Source organism: Canis lupus, chromosome 28 (genome assembly GCF_048164855.1).
Source record: "Canis lupus baileyi chromosome 28, mCanLup2.hap1, whole genome shotgun sequence".
NCBI classification, from domain to species: Eukaryota; Metazoa; Chordata; class Mammalia; order Carnivora; family Canidae; genus Canis; species Canis lupus.
The window spans coordinates 34,718,653-34,738,011 of NC_132865.1; the positions used below are offsets into that span (position 1 = coordinate 34,718,653).

A 19,359-nucleotide genomic window follows, 5' to 3' on the forward strand; every position below is an offset into this window, starting at 1 on the left:
GAAACCCCTTCATAGTCCTCATAGAATTATGAACTTTGAGTAAAAATTTAAGACTGTTGTAGGAATAACTACATTTAAATTGTGACATAGAGATTAAAGTGAAAAATATCTAGATTGTCAATGCAAGTTAACATACTACTGATAAAAAATGTTTAAGGTTTATTTGAATACAGGCTTTTTTTTTTTTTTTTTTTTTTATTTATTTATGATAGTCACAGAGAGAGAAAGAGAGAGAGGCAGAGACACAGGCAGAGGGAGAAGCAGGCTCCATGCACCGGAAGCCCCATGTGGGATTCGATCCCGGGTCTCCAGGATCGCGCCCCGGGCCAAAGGCAGGCGCCAAACCGCTGCGCCACCCAGGGATCCCCTGAATACAGGCTTTTTAAAAAAATTTTATTTATTTATGATAGTCACACAGAGAGAGAGAGAGAGAGGCAGAGACATAGGCAGAGGGAGAAGCAGGCTCCATGCACCGGGAGCCCGACGTGGGATTCGATCCCTGGTCTCCAGGATCGCGCCCTGGGCCAAAGGCAGGCGCCAAACCGCTGCGCCACCCAGGGATCCCCGAATACAGGCTTTTTAATATACCTTAAGTCACTCTTATTTTGTGAAATTCCTGAGAATATTTAGGTAACTTTATATCTAAATAAGGTGGAGAACTATTAACCCATTTACTCAAGTTGGAAAACAAATAACTGATATAAAAGAAAATAACATTTGTTTTAATAAAATTGTTTATATGTATTATATCAATCCGTAAAATAACCTTTGAGATAGTATAATTATTATTATTCCCATTTTATTCGTGAAGAACCTGAAGCCTAGATGTGGTAAGCTACTTGTCTAGTGGTGCTCATTTATTTTTAGGAGCAAAGTTTAGACTCTAAGGCCATATTAAACTTATTCCCCCAGGATAGTTTTAACAAAAACACATTCCTTTTGCACACATGTGCATAGACATACATACAGAGACACAAGTATACATGGAAACAATTTAATTCTAGGTTACTTATGCAAATACCTTGTACATAAAAAGTATACAAGGAAAGAAATGAATAATTGTATTACAGCAACAAGTTGTAATAAAGTAATGCTCATAGGTTTAAGGCTGTAAGCTTGAATGCGAATTTAGAAACTTGTATACCCAGACTGTAGCCTGGAATAGAGTGAGCCTGCTGGGATAGGCATTTTCCTGTTTAGTAGGTTCTAGATAGATCTAGCTTCTGGAGAGTAAGCTCTTTAAAGGGTGGAATGTAACCTGAAGAGTCTTTATAAAATGCATGCTTCAGTATGAACTTAGGGGTTCATGCCAGCCAGTAGACATAAATCCAGTGGTACTGGTCAGAGAAGACGAAGGGTGTATATATGAGCTGAATGGTTTCTGTTCCTTCAGAGCCATGTTATGTTCTTAATTCTAAAAATATTTTATAATTCTTTAAAACATTAGGATGTCAGCAATCACTTTATTTTACAAAACTTGTTGTGGTTTCTTAGACATAATCTGAATTTTGTACGAAACAGTAGTGTACTTGGTTTTATGTCTTAGCTTTGTAAATTAACACTATGAAACTTTAAATTCTTCCATCAGAGTTCTTTTCTTTACCAGACTTCTTTTTTCCTAACTGATTTTAAGATTGCTGCTGCCTGTTTCTGACACTTTGTATTCAGAGAATACAAACTACTTCATTATATGCATTGTCTCTCTGTCCTGTGTCTTCTTCATTCCTTCTTTAATTCATCCATCACACTTTGTTTCAGCACCTAGTCTGTTCCAGGCACTATTCCAGGTGCTGGGGATACAGCGGTGAACAAAACAATGGCTCTGCTGTTAGGAGTCTTCCTTTTGGTGAAGGGAGAGATACAATAAATAAATGATAGTAGTTATATGTGAAGTAATAAGTTTTATGAAGAATGTTATCCCTGTAGTCCCTTTTCTTCCAGTCTGCCTTATCATACTGGTTTCCGCAGCTGGATATGAATGGTACTTGACAGGATGAGCACTGGGTGTTATACTATATGTTGGCAAATCGAACTCTAATAAAAAAAAATACAAAAAAAAAAAAAAAAGAAAAAGAATGGCTTTGTAAACGTCAGCTTATGTAAATATCTCAAACGCTGCTCACTAAGCAGGTAACTCTGTATTAGGCAAATACTGATGGTAGAATGTAAGTAAAGCGATGCTCAGTTTTTAAAATTCTAAAACATCATTTAATTCAGTGTATTTTGTGTGCATTTTAAAGTGTTTTTATTCAGACTTTTACTTACTTTGGTTTCACCATAGCAGAACCTCCGTACATGATCCTTTGCTACTTCATCATTGTTTTATGACATGTAATTAAAGTCTCCATTTAAAAAAAATCATACATAGTCACTGGTATTCATGGAATAATAAAAACCATGAACTTGTGAGCAGAATTCCTCTAAAATTAATGATAAAAGGAATTGTTTTTTATATATTTATATGTATGCTTTTCCTTTTTTTTTTGCAGTGAGTCTTATACTTTTCATTAATGTTGAACATTTTTAAGTTTAGTAATCCCCCCCCTCAAAAATAGTGTTTCAGTAGTTCTATGACAGCATCTTGCCAAAATCTATCTTTTAAATTTGTATAAATTTCCCCATAGATGGGCTATCTGCCCTGTTACTTTTTCTCCAGTGAGCATACTATTCAGTGGACCATGAAAATCAATTTAATTTACCATACTAATTTTATTTAATGAAATTAATGATTAGTGCAATCTTTATTTTGAGTTTTAAGGGTATATTTGGAAGGATAGGAAAGTTGGTAAATGAAATATATATTACCACTAGAGGGTAGTGTTTCCAATTTTTGTTTTTATAAATGATCAAGTTAAATTTAGGCTGATAAATCACACTAATCACTTTTATGACCTTTTTATGATAAAGTATACCTTTATCTTAAAAATTCCTCATTTTCATAATCTTAAACAAGCCCCAAAAGTTTGCATTACTGACTCAATGGAGTATTGAATGGATCAATATATTTACTTTTTAATTCAAATTCTCTCTTTAGCCCATTATTCCTATGTTTACACAAAATATTCGAGAAGGATTTAGATCACTTGGAGGAACAAGTAAGTTCTGATTCATATGGTTTTTCTAATTATAATGTAATATTTAGAATATTATCATTTAATATTTGAGCTTTTGAACCCTATAAGAAATTCTATTGAGTTATTATTTTAGATAATAGATCTATTATTTAGATGTTTCTCTATTTAAAGTCTAAATGATAACTGAATCTAAGTAATGGTAGTTCTTAGGTGTTAGATTTTTGTTAAGAGTTTCAGATATGTACTGAAGGTTCTTTGTTTTGTGGGCTTCTTAAAATAGAGTGAGTTATCTAATTTCCTTCATTGAACTATGCTGTTGAGGTTTAAAACAAATGTACCCATTACCCAGACTATCCTCCTAACTCACCGCTGAAGAAGTTACAGCTTTAAAAATGGATAACAATATGATATTGAATTAAGATTAACAAACTAAGGACGTATCATCTGCCTTAGTTCATTTCTGTTACTTCTGTTTTTTTGTTTTTAAAATATTTTGAACCATGATACATTTACATTATAGAGTTCTTTTTGCCTAACTTTAATTTATGGGTAACAAAATAAGCGTGGAGTGTAGATATAGGAGAGATAACAATTAGAAGTGCTTTTTCTTTTCAATTTCTCTGTTTTCTTATTTTGAAATTTTCATAGTTGGTTTTTATACCCTATGATTTATATATTTGATTGATTATATTTTATATAGCACTATATTGTTCTTATCCACATAAAAATCCCCTCCTGAAGAACTTTAAACTTCCATTGTTTCTTTTATGTGTAATGTGAGTATGTTGTTAATATTCTATTATATTTTTTAGGTGTTACCTTTTTTACCTTTTCTTTTTCAAATTTAAAGTGGAAAGGCAGATTGATGTGATGTTTAGCTGTTACTGTAGAATTATTTATTCTAATTTTCTCTCAGGCCATTTCATCAGAATTTAAGTTGCATACCAGAAATTATTCCTAATTTTGTTTCTTTAATATTAAAGTGGTTTAAAAATTGCTGTTGACTGCTTTTTTACTTTCTTTTTTACTTAATCCCTCAGTTTATTTTGTATTATCACTTTTAATCTTGTTAGGTTTCATCCTTGGTCATTAGCATTAGTAATTTTTGGTTACTATATGTATTTTTCTTAATTTACAATAATAATTTTTTTCTTTACCTATCAGTGCATTTTAGTTTCATGTTTATGTGAATTTATCTTATGCTTTTATATTTTTCTTTTATTAGTCTAGGCCTGTATTTGTGAGCCTTTACACTTTTTAGCTTCTAGCTTTTGGTTTCAGTCTTTACCCTTGGTTTTGTAATAATAGTATTTAACTTGCCCTTAAAATTCTCATATTTTTGAAAGCTCATTTTTTAAAAATTAAAAAACCTTATTTTGGGGGGCATTTTTAGGTTTACAGAAAAATTGAGTGGAAGTACAGAGAATACTCCTAAAGCTTCTTAACACTTCAAGTTTCTCCTATTATTAACATCTTACATTTATATGCTACATTTGTTACAATTGATAGAAAGCTCATCCTTAAAGAAACATTGTATTGCCAGGAGGTGATACTGTTTGCCACTTTCTTATAAGTCTTACATTATTCATTTGAAAGTTATTACTTGCTCAGAATATTTAACCAATTAAAATAATTTTATTTACTTTAAAACAGGGTTATTTAGGTGGCTTTATGAAAAATTCCGCTATCCATTTGCTCCAATGTATGGAGGTTTTCCAGTGAAATTACGCACCTATTTAGGTGATCCTATTCCCTATGATCCAAAGATAACAGCAGAAGAATTAGCTGAAAAGGTAAATTCTTTCTTTCTTAATCTTTGAACAGATTTTTACTTTCAATTATTGTATTAAAAATTAATTCATTACTTTATTCTACAGACATGTTTTAGATCAGTGGTGCTTTTTCCTTGAGGGGATGTTTGGCAGCATCTTGAGACATTCTGTTATTGTGACAAGCAGGTCCTGGGAGGTGGTGGTGCTTCTGGCATTTAGTAAGTAGAGGCTGGGGATGTTGTTGAACATTCTAGTATGCCCAGGACAGTCCCCTGCAACAGAGAACTACTCATTTTCAAATGTCAAAAGTGCTGAGGTTGGGACTTTTGGCACTGACAATTAAAAAGTTTTATAAGTGATGTTCAGAAGAAAGCTTTGACTTCCATAAAAAGAAAGCATTATTCTTGTTGGATAGAAATATCCTGGCAGGAAAATGGAATAGTGTATAAGAGTGTGGATTATGAAATCAGATCATTCCTAGTTCTACTGTTCATTTGCTCTTTGACTTCAGGGAGTTGGTTTGCTCTTTCTCTTCAAGGAAGAGAATAGTACCCACTCAGTTGTCCCTGAGGATTACACGATATTGTACATGTTCATTGTTTAAAACAGTGAGTAGGATATAGTAAGGGCTCTGTGAATGCTGGGTACTAACATTATTAACAATAGTGAATACTATTGTCCTAGGAACTTATAGTCCAGTAGAGGAGCTGATAACTAAATCACCTTCTCTGGTGATGCGTTAACCACAATGGTGTGCTTATAGCAAGGTTTCTTAACTTGGGTACTACTGACATTTTGTTGTGGAGGCCTGTCCTGTGCACTGTAGGATGTTTACCATCTCTGGCCTCCATTAGTTAGATGCCAATAGCACTCCCCATCCTCACCCATCACTCATTGTGGTAATAAAAAAATGCCTCTAGACCTTTTTATATGACCCCCAGTGGGACAAAATCCCACCCGATTAAGAACTGCTATCTTAGGGTATTATGGAAGCACAAAGGAAAGATGTAAATTAGATCAGGCATGCCTCCTAGAGAGAGATGATGTTTGATTTCAGTTTGGAAAGACAAAGAATTAGCTGGACAGAGTGAGGTACAGGAAACTGTATAAATGGATGGCAATATGACATAGCATAAAATCTTTGGGGAGTTGAGAGTAGTCTTGTATACCTAGAAGAGATATTATAGGAAATGAGGCTAGAAACCAAGGAGTCTGTACTATGATGGCCTATAACTGATTTTGTTTTCTGAAAGCCAGGGCAGAGGTGGAAGGGGGATTGCTCTTGAAAATAGGTGAATGGGGCAGCCCTGGTGGCTCAGTGGTTTAGTGCCTCCCTCAGCCCAGGGCATGATCCTGGAGACCCAGGATCAAGTCCCACGTCAGGCTCTCTGCATGGAGCCTACTTCTCCCTCTGCCTGTGTCTCTGCCTCTCTCTCTCTCTCTCTCTCTCCTCTCAGTGTATTCTCATGAATAAATAAATAAAATCTGGAAGGAAGGAAGGAAGGAAGGAAGGAAGGAAGGAAGGAAGGAAGGAAAGAAGGAAGGAAGGAAGGAAGGAAGGGGAAAGGGAGAAAGAAACAGGTGAATGGTAATAGGTTTATGTTTGGAAAGATCCCTGGAAGCAATATGAAGGCTGAATTTGAGTAAGACCAGTAGAAGCTCAAAGTGGGAAGAGAGCGCTTTGCAAAGGAAAAAATAGGAAAAGCTTCCTGGAATGAGGGCATTTGTGGTGCGTCTTGAAAGAAGAAGGATGTGACTTGTACATATGGATTTGGGGCTAGAGGAAGAATATGAACAAAGAAATGGTGATGGGAAAGTTGACCATATACCAGCTGTGTTAAGCAGTCTGAGGTGGTTAGAACAGCAAGGTTGGGAAAGACTGCCTCTTAAATTCTCCTCTGGGAATTTTACAAAGCATATTAACATATTAAATGTCCTAAGAAGCCCTACTATAAACAGGTCTATTTAACTTTGTTTCAAAGTGCATGTCTCAGTCTCACTTGACCAAACTCTCTCCTTATTTTTCCTCGAATAGCACTTAATGACAACTGTGGAATAAACTTGGGGAATTACTAGCTTGGTGGGTAGGGTTTGGTGAGATGAAACCGGAAAAGTCAGTAGGAGCTACATTTTTAGGTTCTTAACTATCAGACAATGAAATTTGTCTGCCAAATACATTTCAATTAGGACAGGCCCCTGTTTGGGAGTGGCTTATATCAGTTTCATTCAAATTTTTTTTTTTTAATATTTTATTTATTATTTAAAGAGAGAAGCAGGCTCCATGCACCAGGAGCCCGACGTGGGACTCGATCCCGGGTCTCCAGGATCGCGCCCTGGGCCAAAGGCAGGCGCCAAACCGCTGCGCCACCCAGGGATCCCAGTTTCATTCAAATTTATTTGGCTAAAGCAAGCAGATGTATAATCCGTTTTTCTACAATAGATGATTCTAGCAATTGTGATTACTTAGATCCATATAAATATTAAGTGCACTCTTTAAGAACAGAGGTTATGCTATGAAGTCTTGTGTCTCCAGTTCCCAGCACAGTATTTGGTATTTAATTAGATCTCAATAAATGTTTGATGAATGAATGAATGACTTAATGATCTCTTTATCTACTTGAAAGGGAGAGCAGCAAGGTGCAGATTTGAGAGATTTTACAAAGATAGAAAATATCAGACTTGAAACCTAATTTTATAGCCACCTGCAGGATATGTACGTATATATTTATATACATGGCGTTTTTTTTTTTTTAAGATTTTATTTATTTGAGGGAGAGAGAAAGCACACGTGTGTGTGCCTGTGATAGAGACAGTAAGAGGGAGGGAGGGAGGGGGAGAGAGAGAGAGAGAGAGAGAAGAGGGAGAAGCAGGCTCCCAACTGAGCAAGGAGCCAGATATAGGGCTCCATCTTAGGACCCTGGGATGATGACTTGAGCCAAAGGCAGGCACTTAACCACCTGAGCCACACAGGCACCCCAGGTTTTGAATATACTGCACTGGGGTTTAGGAGAAAGGTGAGAATTGATGATGAAGATTTAGAAGTTATCTGCATGAGACAGTTACTGAAGTCATGAGCTTTACAAAGCAGCTTAGAGAGAGAAAGAAGAGGACTTAGGACAGACCAGCGGACACATGTAAAGGGTGTGCCAAGGAAAATACTCAAAGCTGACAGAAGGGGAAGTGGCAGAGAGGTAGAGAACAAATAAATTTGGGTGACAGAAATCAGCGGGAGAGGATGTTTAAAAAATAGGAGTGCTCAGTAATATTCATCCCTTCAAAGACATCAAGGAAGAAAAGATTACTCAGCTTGCAGAGAATATAAAACTAGATAAGAGCCCTAAATGTCATATTATTGAATTACCTGGAAAATGGGATGAATGTATTTTGATTATGACTTTATACCAACATTTTGATTTTTTTTAAGTTTTAAAATTGTGGTAAAAAATATAAAACATCACTTAACCATTTTAAGTGTATGATTTATTATTGCTAAATATATTCACATTATTGTGCAACCAATCTCTAGAACCTTCTCATTTGCTAAGTTGAACCTGTGTACTCAGCACCAGCCACCCATTGTTTCTCTCTCTCTTTTTTTTTTTTATATATATCCATCAACATTTTATGCCAGTTTCTTTTTCGTCTGCATAGAATTCTTTTTTCCTCCCAGCCCCGAGCTTTATCAAGATATAATTGACATATAACATCATAAAAGTTTAATGTTCAAGGTGAATATTTGATACATGTGTATATTGTGAAATGATTACGACAATAAGGTTGGGCGACACTTCTTTCTAGAAGTTTGACTACTGTAAAAAAAAAAGTAGAATCATATGTTTGTCTTTTTGTGACTGGCTTATTTCACTTAGCATCATGTCTTCAAGGTTTATCCATATTGTAGCATGTGACAAGATTTCCTTTTTAAATATTTCATTATATGTATATACCATATTTTGTTTATCCATTCATTGATGGACATTTGGTTTGCCTCCATTTTCTTGGCTGTTGTGAATAATTTTACAGTGAATATGGGTGTACAAATATGTCTTCAAGATCCTGTTTTGAATTCTTTTGGATATATACCCAGAAGTGAGATTGCTGGATCATATGTAGAAAGAAAAAACTCCAGCTTTTCCCCCCTTTAGGGAAAAACCCAGCTTCCAAACTATGTCTTTCTTTCACTTACTTTTACACACAACATGACTTCTGACACTTCTGGTCACCAAATGTGTGAAGGTTTTTTCTGCCACCAAGCAATTCTCTGACACCAGCTGGATGTCATAATTGAACTCAATTCTGACACTATCTACCTAGAGATAGTGTAGATCCCACAAGTCTATTCCCACCCCACTCTAGATGCTAATCACAAGTAGTAGGTCTCCATGTAACCCACAATTTCTTAGTTGGGTATAAATTGGAGGTTCCCACAACCCCTTCCCAGGTTCAATTAATTTGCTGGAATGGCTCACAGAACTCAGGAATACACTTACTTTTATCAGATTATGAAACAATATGATAGAGGATACAGATGGACAACCAGGTAAAGAGATGACACAGGGGGAACAATAAGAGGGCCCCAGGTTCAGGGCCTCTGTGGAGTTGGGGTGTGTCACCCTCTTGGTGTGGATGGATTCACCCACCTGGAAGCTCCATGAACCTTGTATTATTGGGATTTTATGGGAGATGATGATAGAGTCAGGCTGAAAATTCCAAGCTTCTAGTCATGGTTTGGTCTTTCTGATGGCCAGCTCTTACCCAGAAGCCATCCATGAGGCCAGTAAAACAAAAGATTTTTATCAGCCAGGAAATTATAAGGATTTGAGTGCTGCATCAGGAACTGAAGTTGGAACCAAATGTTAGAACAGAAGATGCTTCTAGTGCCCTTACCACTTAGAAGACTATAAGAGTTTCAAGAGCTCTATGTCAGGAACAAGGGCAGAGACCAATACCTATTTTCTATTATCTTATACTATGATCATTCTATTGTTAATTTTTCAAGGAACCTCATCCATACAGTTTCCTATATTTGACCATGCCATTTTACATCCCTACCAGCAGTGCACAAGGGTTCCAATTTCTCTGCATCCTTGTCAACACTTGGTATTTTCTGTTTTGTATGTTGGTAGCCATCCTAATGGGTGTGAGCTTGTTGGCTATTTGTATATATTTTCTGAAGAAATGTGTGTTTAAGATGTTGGCTCATTTTTTAAAATCGTATTTCGTTTTTTTGTTGTAGAATTGTAGAAGTTCTATATATATTATAGATATTAACTCCTTACTAGATATGTGATTTGCAAATATTTTCTCTCATTCCATAGGTTCCTTTTTACCCTGTTGATTGTTTCTTTTGTCGTATACAAGTTTTTTTTTTTTTTTAAATTTTTTTTTTTTTTAAATTTATTTATGATAGAGAGAGAGAGAGAGAGAGGCAGAGACACAGGCAGAGGGAGAAGCAGGCTCCATGCACCGGGAGCCCGATGTGGGATTCGATCCCGGGTCTCCAGGATCACGCCCTGGGCCAAAGGCAGGCGCCAAACCGCTGCGCCACCCAGGGATCCCCCGTATACAAGTTTTTGAGTTTGATGTAGAGCCATTTTTCTATTTTGGCTTTGTTACCTGTTCTTTTGGTGTCATACTCAGGAAATTATTGCCAAATCCAGTGTCACAAAGTTTTTCTCTTATATTTTCTTCTAGGAGCTTTATATTTATAGTTTTAGGTCTTATGTTTAGCTTTTTAATCCAATTTGAGATAATTTTTGTTTATGATATAAGATAAGGTTTAACTTCATTCTTTTTTAACATGGATATCTAGTTTCCCATCACCATTTGATGAAGAGACTGCCTTTTCCCCATTGCATGGTCTTGGCACCCTTGTCAAAGATCATTTGCTCTACATTCGAATGTGTTTTTCTGGGTTGTCTATCCTATTTCTTTGGTCTCTGTGTTTGTCTTTATGCCATTACCATACTGTTTTGATTTCTGTAGCTTTGTAATATGTTCTGAAATTGGAAAGTATGAGGGCTGGAACTTTCTTCTTCTCTTGGCTATTTAGAGTCCTTTGAAATTGCAAATGAATTTTAGGATTTTTTTTTTCTATTTCTGCAAAAAATGCTATTGGGATTTTGATAAGGATTGCCTTGAATCTATAGATCACCTTGGATAGAATGGACAGCTTAACAATATTAAATCTATTAATCTATGAACACAGATGTCTTTCTATTATATTTGTGTGTTTAATTTTTTTAGCAATGTTTTATAATTTTCAATGTGTAAGACTTTCCTTTCTTTGGTTAAGTTTTTTCCTAAGTATTTTATTCTTTGTGATGCTATTGTCAATGAGATTGTTTTGTTTTGTTTTCAGATTGTTCATTGTTAAGCATGTACAAACACAGCTGATTTGTGTGTGGATTTTATATCCTGCAGCTTTGCTGAATTCATTTATTCTGTTTTTTTTTTTTCCTTTTCTTTTTGGTGGAATCTTTAGGGTTTCTATGTATAAAATCATGTCATCTGTGAACAGAGGTAATTTTACTTTTTTTTTTTTTTTTTTTCTTTTTCCTTCTGTGGATAAGTCTGATTTAATCCTGTAGGGTAGACCTTATTGCTGTTCTACACATAAGAAAACTAGATGATTTATCAGTTTTGCTAGGGTGTGTTACAGTAACAAACAACCAATCTCAGAAGCTTAGAACAGTAAAGCTTACTTCTGGTTCATGTTTTATTTCTCCTGAGGTCCATGTCTTCTTTCTCCTGGGTTCAGGCTGATTCATGTGGGACATTGCCATAATAAAGAAAATGTCAGGAGTGGAAACTTTTAAAGCTTCTGTTTGGATATAGCTCACTTATTCCCACTGACAGTTACACGGCCACACTGGACTTGACTGGGACAAGATCTGTATTCCTCCCATAAGATGGCCCAATAGAGAGGGAATGAATTTCTATAATCTACTATACCTTACTGGGACTCAGCAAGACCAGGCACTTAGAAAAGGATATGCAGCTCAAACAGCTATAATGTGTATTAGATGAGACTTTTCAAATCAGGCAGCTGATATGTGGCAAGTTTCACAAAGGGAAAGGGAAAGAAACATTATATGCCTTATCTACGAACTTCATTCTTAGAAAACTTACCTCCAGGTTTCCTCCTGGTCCTTTAAATATAATCACAGTTTATTGCCCTCCTGCATTCTGAAAACAAAACTCTGTGACACTCCTTGACAAGGTCAGGACATGCTCTCTGCAAAGCTAGACACTTGTCTCTTCCAGGAGAGATGCCTTACTGATAGCACTCCAGGAGCCTTAAATCAGGGTGAGACTGTAACCAGTGACATTGCTTCTGCCCACACTCCCTTTAATGTTAATATAGCACATTTCTTTGCTTCCCCCCAACAGTGCATTCTCTTGTAGGGTAAAACCAATTCTGTTTTGTTCTTTTAAAATTTTTTCTCCCATGGGACGCCTGGGTGGTTCAGCGGTTAAGTGTCTGCCTTTGGCTCAGGTCGTGATCCCGGAGATCTGGGATCAAGTCCTACATCAGGCTCCCTGCATGGAGCCTGTCCCACATCAGGCTCCTCCCCACATGGAGCCTGCTTCCCCCTCTGCCTATGTCTCTGCCTCTCTTTCTGTGTCTCTCATGAATAAATAAATAAAAATCTTTTAAAAAATTAAAAAAATTAAAATTTTTTCTTCCTATTAGGATTTAAATGGGCCAGAGATACTTAGGACCACTTTTTATAAATACTATGTACCTTTTGGAGAAAATAGAAGATAATAGAAGAGGGAAAAAACCCCTGGCGTGGAAGTATAAGGATCTGGGTTATAATCCTTGTGCTACCACTAGGCAGCAGTGTCACTTTGGATAAGTATGTACTTCTCTAGTTCCAGGTTTCCTTATTTGTAGAATGGAGAAATTGAATTAGATGATCTCAGACATTTCTTTCAGGTCTCAAGTTAAATGAACCCTTATTTTTCTCAGTTAAGGAAAATGTATTACTGATAGTTAAATTTTAATGCCTTGATTTTTCATATGAGGGTTTTTCATATGAGAGCAACATTTATTCACATTCATGTTACTGGTACAATTAGATATTTTATATATTAAAATATAAACATTACAACCAGATCAATTTAAACTAATTAAGAAAGGCAGTTTTTCTGAATCCTTGAAATACATCAGTATTTCATCAGTTACTGATGGTAACATCAGTTACCATCTCCAGTTATTTTATGTACTTTATTATCAGTACCTAAAGTAACAAGTAGTCTACCAAAGCACAGTAGAATTTCTTGGGGGAATTTATTTAAATACATAGTTGCCACGTTCATATTTTTGATTATAAGTTGTCATTTAGTGAACTAAAGTTTACTTGAAATAAAGAATACTTGAAATTTTTCTTTTGTGAATATATTGTCATGATTTTCCAGTCTTCGTTGTTAATAATGTAAGCATAAACTGTAAGATAATAATCCCTGGATTATCACAAATTCAAAATTACTAGCCTCCAAGTTAATGTGGAAATGAAACCTCATTTTAAAAATGGATGATTTGATTGTGGGGAACCATTTTGTAAACACTATCTAAATCTTAATTAAAATATACTGTGCTAATGCAGACTGAACAGGGCAGTTGGGACATTTTCTGAAAGTTCCCTCAGTTTTAATCTATTGCTCTGTCTCCGTGTTTACAGTGTCTGTTTCTGTGTTCTCTTTAACTCTTTACAGTCTTAATCCACACATACATATAAATACAAGTTTATGTATACATATATACGTGTGTGTGTGTGTGTGTGTGTGTGTGTATAGTTAAGGTGGAAAGAAGATGGAGAGAAGTAGATAGTTGTGAATGGTTATTTGGGAGGTGAAATGAATGGATGTTGCCAATGGATTAGCCATTGTGAGTGAGAGGCAGGAGTTGTTAAGGATGACTCCTAGGTTTTGACTTACTTGGCTAGATTCATGGTACTGTGATTTGCTGAAATGGGGAAGGAATTAAGGAAAGGCCGAAGTATGAGAGGGAAAGAATGTTAGGTTAGTCTTAAGCACATTGAATTTGAGGTGCCTTTATAACATTCAAGGAGGGGTGCCTGGATGGCTCAGTGGTTGAGCATCTGCCTTTGTCTCAGGCCAGGATCCTGGGGTCCTAGGATCGAGTCCCACATCAGGCTCCCCACAGGGAACTGGCTTCTCCTTCTGCCTGTGTTTCTGCCTCTCTCTGTGTGTCTCCCATGAATAAGTAAATAAAATCTTTCAATTATGTATATATAACATTCAAGGGAAGTCATATTGAACATTTCTTTATGAAGCTGAGCAGGCTGGAGATAGAAATTCAAGAGTCATCAGCAAATGAAAGGTAATTAAAGTACTCTGAACCTTTGAAGAATAAGTCAGTGCCTGATTTTGGGATTAGAAATCTGCAAAGAAGATTAAAAAGGAGCAGCCTGAAAGCTAGAAGAAAATCTAGCTTTTCCTCCAGTGTAAGAATTTCAGAAGCAAGATCAGTGGTGATTAAGAGGTCAAGTAGGATTAAAAGAATGTTACTGGGTTTGGTGACAGAAGGGTATTTTGATGGTTTTGCAAGAGCTGTATTTCCTTAATGCATTACCCTGTTACATCTTCACCCCAAACCCTTCCTTGACACCTCAATTCATATTAAACAAAGTCTGTACATTTTCATTTGGTGTTTAGCGCCCTTCATGATTTAATTGAATTCTAATTTTAGAGCCTTGTACGCCAAGCTTCTGAACACATACCTGAAACTCCAGCCAAGCTCCCTAACTCACCATTCCTTAGGCAGTTGTTTTCCTGTGGTCTTTTTCCTCCTGCTCTTTCCTTCACTGTCACTAAAATCTTGCTGGTCCTTGGAGACCCAGACCAAGCAATACCTTGTTCATGTGTCCTTACTTGTCATTACCCACCAAATGGGCTCTCAAGTCTGAACTTCCAAATGCTTTCTTATCACATCTCAGATGATAGATACATCTTACAAATGATCTTACATTTTTATTGCTTTGTACTTGATCCACTTACTAAGTTATGAGCTTGAGATTAGAGATTTATTTCGTTAATGTTATAGCTTCCAAAGCATCTAATGTTTTCTAAATAAATGAATAAAATTAAAAGAACATACTTCACAGAAAACAACTTATATTAGCCACTTTAGTACCTGAAGACATGGTTGCAGTTTCATTTATTACTTACAATAAGTGTATGAAATAGTTCTTCTTTCACAAATGTGAGAACTTGTGGTTTAGAGAGGCATATTTTTAAAATGCATATTTGGACCAGGGTTTATTAAGTATATTTTAAAAGAGATACAGGCCAGCCCAGTTGGCTCAGAGGTTTAGTGCCACCTTCAGTCCAGGGTGTGATCCTGGAGACCCGGGATTGAGTCCCACGTCAGGCTCCCTGCATGGAGCCTGCTTCTCCCTCTGCCTGTGTCTCTGCCTCTCTCTCTCTCTGAATAAATAAAATTAAAAAAAATAAAAGAGATACAACTCAGAACCTTTTTTTTTTTTTTTTTTAACTCAGAATCTTAACTATAGAGAACTAATGGATTATTACCAGAAGGGAGGTGGGTGTGGGGTTGGATGAAATTGGTGATGGGGATTAAGGAGTGTACTTGTGATGAGCACCAGGTAATGTATGGAAGTGACGAATCACTAAATTATACACCGGAAACTAAATTTTTTAAAAGATTTTATTTATTTGTGAGAGACACAGAGAGAGGCAGAGACCTAGGCAGAGGGAGAAGCAGGCTCCCTGCAGGGAGCCCAATGTGGGACTCAATCCCAGGACTTCAGAATCACACACGCCCTGAGCCAAAGGCAAACGCTCAACCACTGAGCCACCCAGGCATCCCCACCTGAAACTATTACACTATATGTTAACTAACTGGAATTTAAATTAAAACTTAAAAAAAAAGATGAAGATCTAATTTATGAAAGGACTCATTGAAAATCTAGCATCTAAAAGGAAGTGTGTATGCATGTACAAACATGTATAATGTGCATGCACACAAATTTTTTTAGATAGCCACAAACTGATCCAAAAGTAAATATTATTTATTTTTTATGTATTTATTTATTTTTTGTAAATATTATTTAAATTTGTCATGAGTTTAATGGGAAACATTATTTTAGATTTCTTTTCCATTACTGTGACTTAATTTAAATTCCTGTTGAACTGTCTAGAAACTGACGTAATGAACTAAAAGGCGTATCAGCTCGTTTACAGTTTTCCTCACTTTTTCCTCTTATACTGCCTGCTATAGTTGTTTGGGTGTGTAGTGATGAGAGAAAAATACACAAAAGTTTATTCATGGATAGAAAGAAGTAAAACTTCCTTTCCCATTTGCCCACTAGAAAATTTCCTACTACTTTTCTTCTTCTGATTTTTTTCCTTCAATTCCTTGTAGTGTTCATTGTATGCAAAGTACTGCTGTGCTCAGTGCTGGAGAAATATGAAGCTGTGTCTTAAGGAACGTGCAATCTGGTACAGAAAATAGCCGGGTAACATTAACTGTACTCCCAGCATAATAAAATCAGTATGAGGACTACACTGGGGGTGTTCTGAGAAGGAAATCATTCATTTTGAGGAAAGATGGGTGCTGAATTAAGGAAGACTTTTTGAAAGTAGTATATTAAAATCTTTATAAAAAATCTATTTTGAGAACTAAAAGAATAATGGCTTTTCTTTTGTTTTCTTAATAGACAAAGAATGCTGTTCAAGCTTTGATTGATAAACACCAAAGAATACCTGGAAACATTATGAGCGCTTTGTTAGAACGTTTTCATAAAAAACAAAAGATCAACTAGAAGACAATTTAATACATTTATATTAGTATGTTTGTGTTTGTTGTACTGTCCTTTAAATTTTGTAGGTTCTATCATTAGTATTTTTAAAGAAAATGTTAATAAGCATCTTTCACTGAACTTGTTTAAAATTGTATTGTTGATTTTGTTTTTGCAATAGTGTCAAATTTAAATAGTAACTTATTACATGCCTAATAATTCAGAAAATGATCCTGTTTCTTTTTATAAATTCCTGATAATGTAATAATAAACATATAGATTTTAAAAACTAAGTTCATTAATAACAATTTAGGTTTACAAACATTCCTAAAGTAATGCATCTAATCTGATTCTGTTGCACTGAGCTTATTTTGCAACAGATTTTGCAAGATGGCATAATTTAGTATAGACATTGAAGTTAGAGAAGAAATACTTTCATCTGTCCCTCATTCCTTTCATGACCTTGGGCAAATCATATAATGTTTTGGTGCCTCAACAATTCACTTTTTAAAAACAAGCTAATACTATGTTGAGGAATATTATTTTAAATTCTTTTTTAAATTTTAAATTCTTTATGTTTGCTGTGATTGATAACTGTAGAACTGAAATTATTACTGAATTAAACAGTACCAAGAATTTTTAGTTTATTTATATATATTGGCCCACACAATGTTTAAATTATTTCTTTAGGTATGATGTCAAGTTGCCAAGCCCACGGAAAATATACATTGTTTTTCAAGTTGAACAAAAAAGAAATTAAGAAAAGTAAAATTTTTAATAATTATTTTTAGTATTCTATTTCTTAAGAATCAGTAGATAGACCATGTAGGGTGTGTTATGCATTGTCAGCTATGCAATGTGGCATTTAATAGTATAAGGTTAAAAATCACTGTTGTGCTCTGCATTTCATACGTTAGAAGCTGATTTTAGGCTGATAAAAGCAGAGCAAAAGAAAGTTCTGCTTTTGCTCAATATCATGGCTTATTTAGCTTGATTTTGCAATGAGTCAAATGGTTTATTGTTTCAATAAAAGTATACTTGAATGATAAATTTATGTGAACACAAAGCTTTCTGAAAAATTAATGGCTTTCAATTTGTTGTCTCCTTGAAATCTGAATTTTAAAAGTATTTAAATGGAAGAGTACCAGAAATCAAATGCAGTATCTCCCTCTTCCTTTTTTAGACATTAAATTACTTGGATTTTTGTATAGATTTTTGTATAACAGGTATATATGTATGATGTGTTTAATGTATATAAAATTAAGCAACATAAAAATAAAGTAAATTGCAATTCATTTTCTTGTGAAATTGCATGTGACATTATCTTATTTTAAACTAATTTTTTGTTTTACTGTTTATTCATTTTTCACCCACAATCATATTCATCTCTCAGCCACAATGAGTAAACCTTACTTTCTAATGTAATAAATATATTTTAATTTCAATTTCAATGAAAAGAGTCACTTAGTGATTATTTGCAGCTTTCCCCCCCTCTAGCAGTTAGCAGTGTTTCTTTGAAATCGATAATTATTTCCAGAATGAATAAATAAATGATTATAAAATGAATGAGAATAATGTTTTGGAGCAACTATTGGATTTAAAAATGAAAGAAAGAACAATATTCATTGCTAATGTAGCAAATGCTATTATTTTTTACAGTATTTAAGTTTTACTGCTTTACTTAAAACTTTGTTTTGTTCTTCAATACTTGGACTAACTGCAAGTCATCCTGTCTTGCTCAACACAAGATCTTTGTCTTTGCTCTTTGAATTTAAGTGCCATTTACAAGAATGAGGGGATATGATCAAATATGGAAATATAAGTAATAATGGAAAGGGGATGTTCTTAACCCTTCTTGAAGGGAGTGTTCACAAGTCTTATGAAAGCTAGGGACTCTCCAGGAGCATGAACATGGCATACTTCTATGGGAAATCTTTCATATCCTTAAAAAAAAAACCCAAAAAACTTTTAACTTTGAAACAATATCAAATTTACAGAAAAGTTACATAGTACTCACATATACCCTTCACTCAGATTGACCAATTGTTACATCACATTTGTTTTGTTCTCTTTACCCACCCCTCCTCCTCTCTGTCTATATATATAATCTCTGTCTCTCTCTCTCCATATATATATATATATAAAATTTCTTCTTTTTTTTTTTTTTTTTACATTTTTTTTTTTCTGAATCAACTGATAGTAAATTGCAGATACCATGCCCCTTACCATTACACTTGCTTATAAGGCCATCCACTTATAGCACCACAGAGCAATGGTCAAAATCAGGACATTTATCATTGATATCTAGTATTATCCAATCTTATAGCTGGATTTAAATTTCACCAATTGTCTCAATATCCTTTTTATAAGTTTCTCTTGATGCATGGTTCATAGCAGGATCACATATTGCATTTAGTTTTCATATTTCTTTAGTAATCTTTAATCTGGAATGATTCCTTAGCCTTTGTCTTCAATGATACTGACATTTTTAGAGAAGACAATTTGTTTTGTAGATTCCCTTCACTCTGTTTTTCTCTGATATTTTTGCATAACTTGATTCAGGTTATGCATTATTCCAGAAATACTACATAAATGATGCTGTGCTCTTTCAAGTGTTTCACATCAGGAGGCACATAATGTTGGTTTGTGTCATTAGCAATGTGTAACTTTGATCACTTGGTTAAAATGGCCCTCACCAGGTTTCTTTCCTGTAAACTTGTCCTT

General features: G+C 35.0%; 1 protein-coding gene across 7 annotated transcripts in view; it reads left to right on the forward strand.

Moving 5' to 3' along the window:
- Positions 1-17,930, forward strand: part of TMEM68 (transmembrane protein 68) — a 48,786-nt gene extending 30,856 nt beyond the window's left edge. For 5 of the 7 annotated variants that reach the window (XR_012020185.1, XM_072804601.1, XM_072804600.1 and 2 more), the window contains 3 exons: positions 3,035-3,095; positions 4,728-4,867; positions 16,555-17,930. Coding sequence is in view for 6 of the 7 variants with exons in the window: in XM_072804601.1 (XP_072660702.1) it covers positions 3,035-3,095; positions 4,728-4,867; positions 16,555-16,659 (306 nt within the window). In the remaining variant the exon portion in view is untranslated. Of the gene's footprint in view, positions 1-3,034; positions 3,096-4,727; positions 4,868-11,330; positions 11,369-16,554 lie in introns of all 7 variants that reach the window. The other 2 variants (XM_072804604.1, XM_072804605.1) reach the window with 2 other exon arrangements.
- Positions 17,931-19,359: the final 1,429 nt, after the last annotated feature.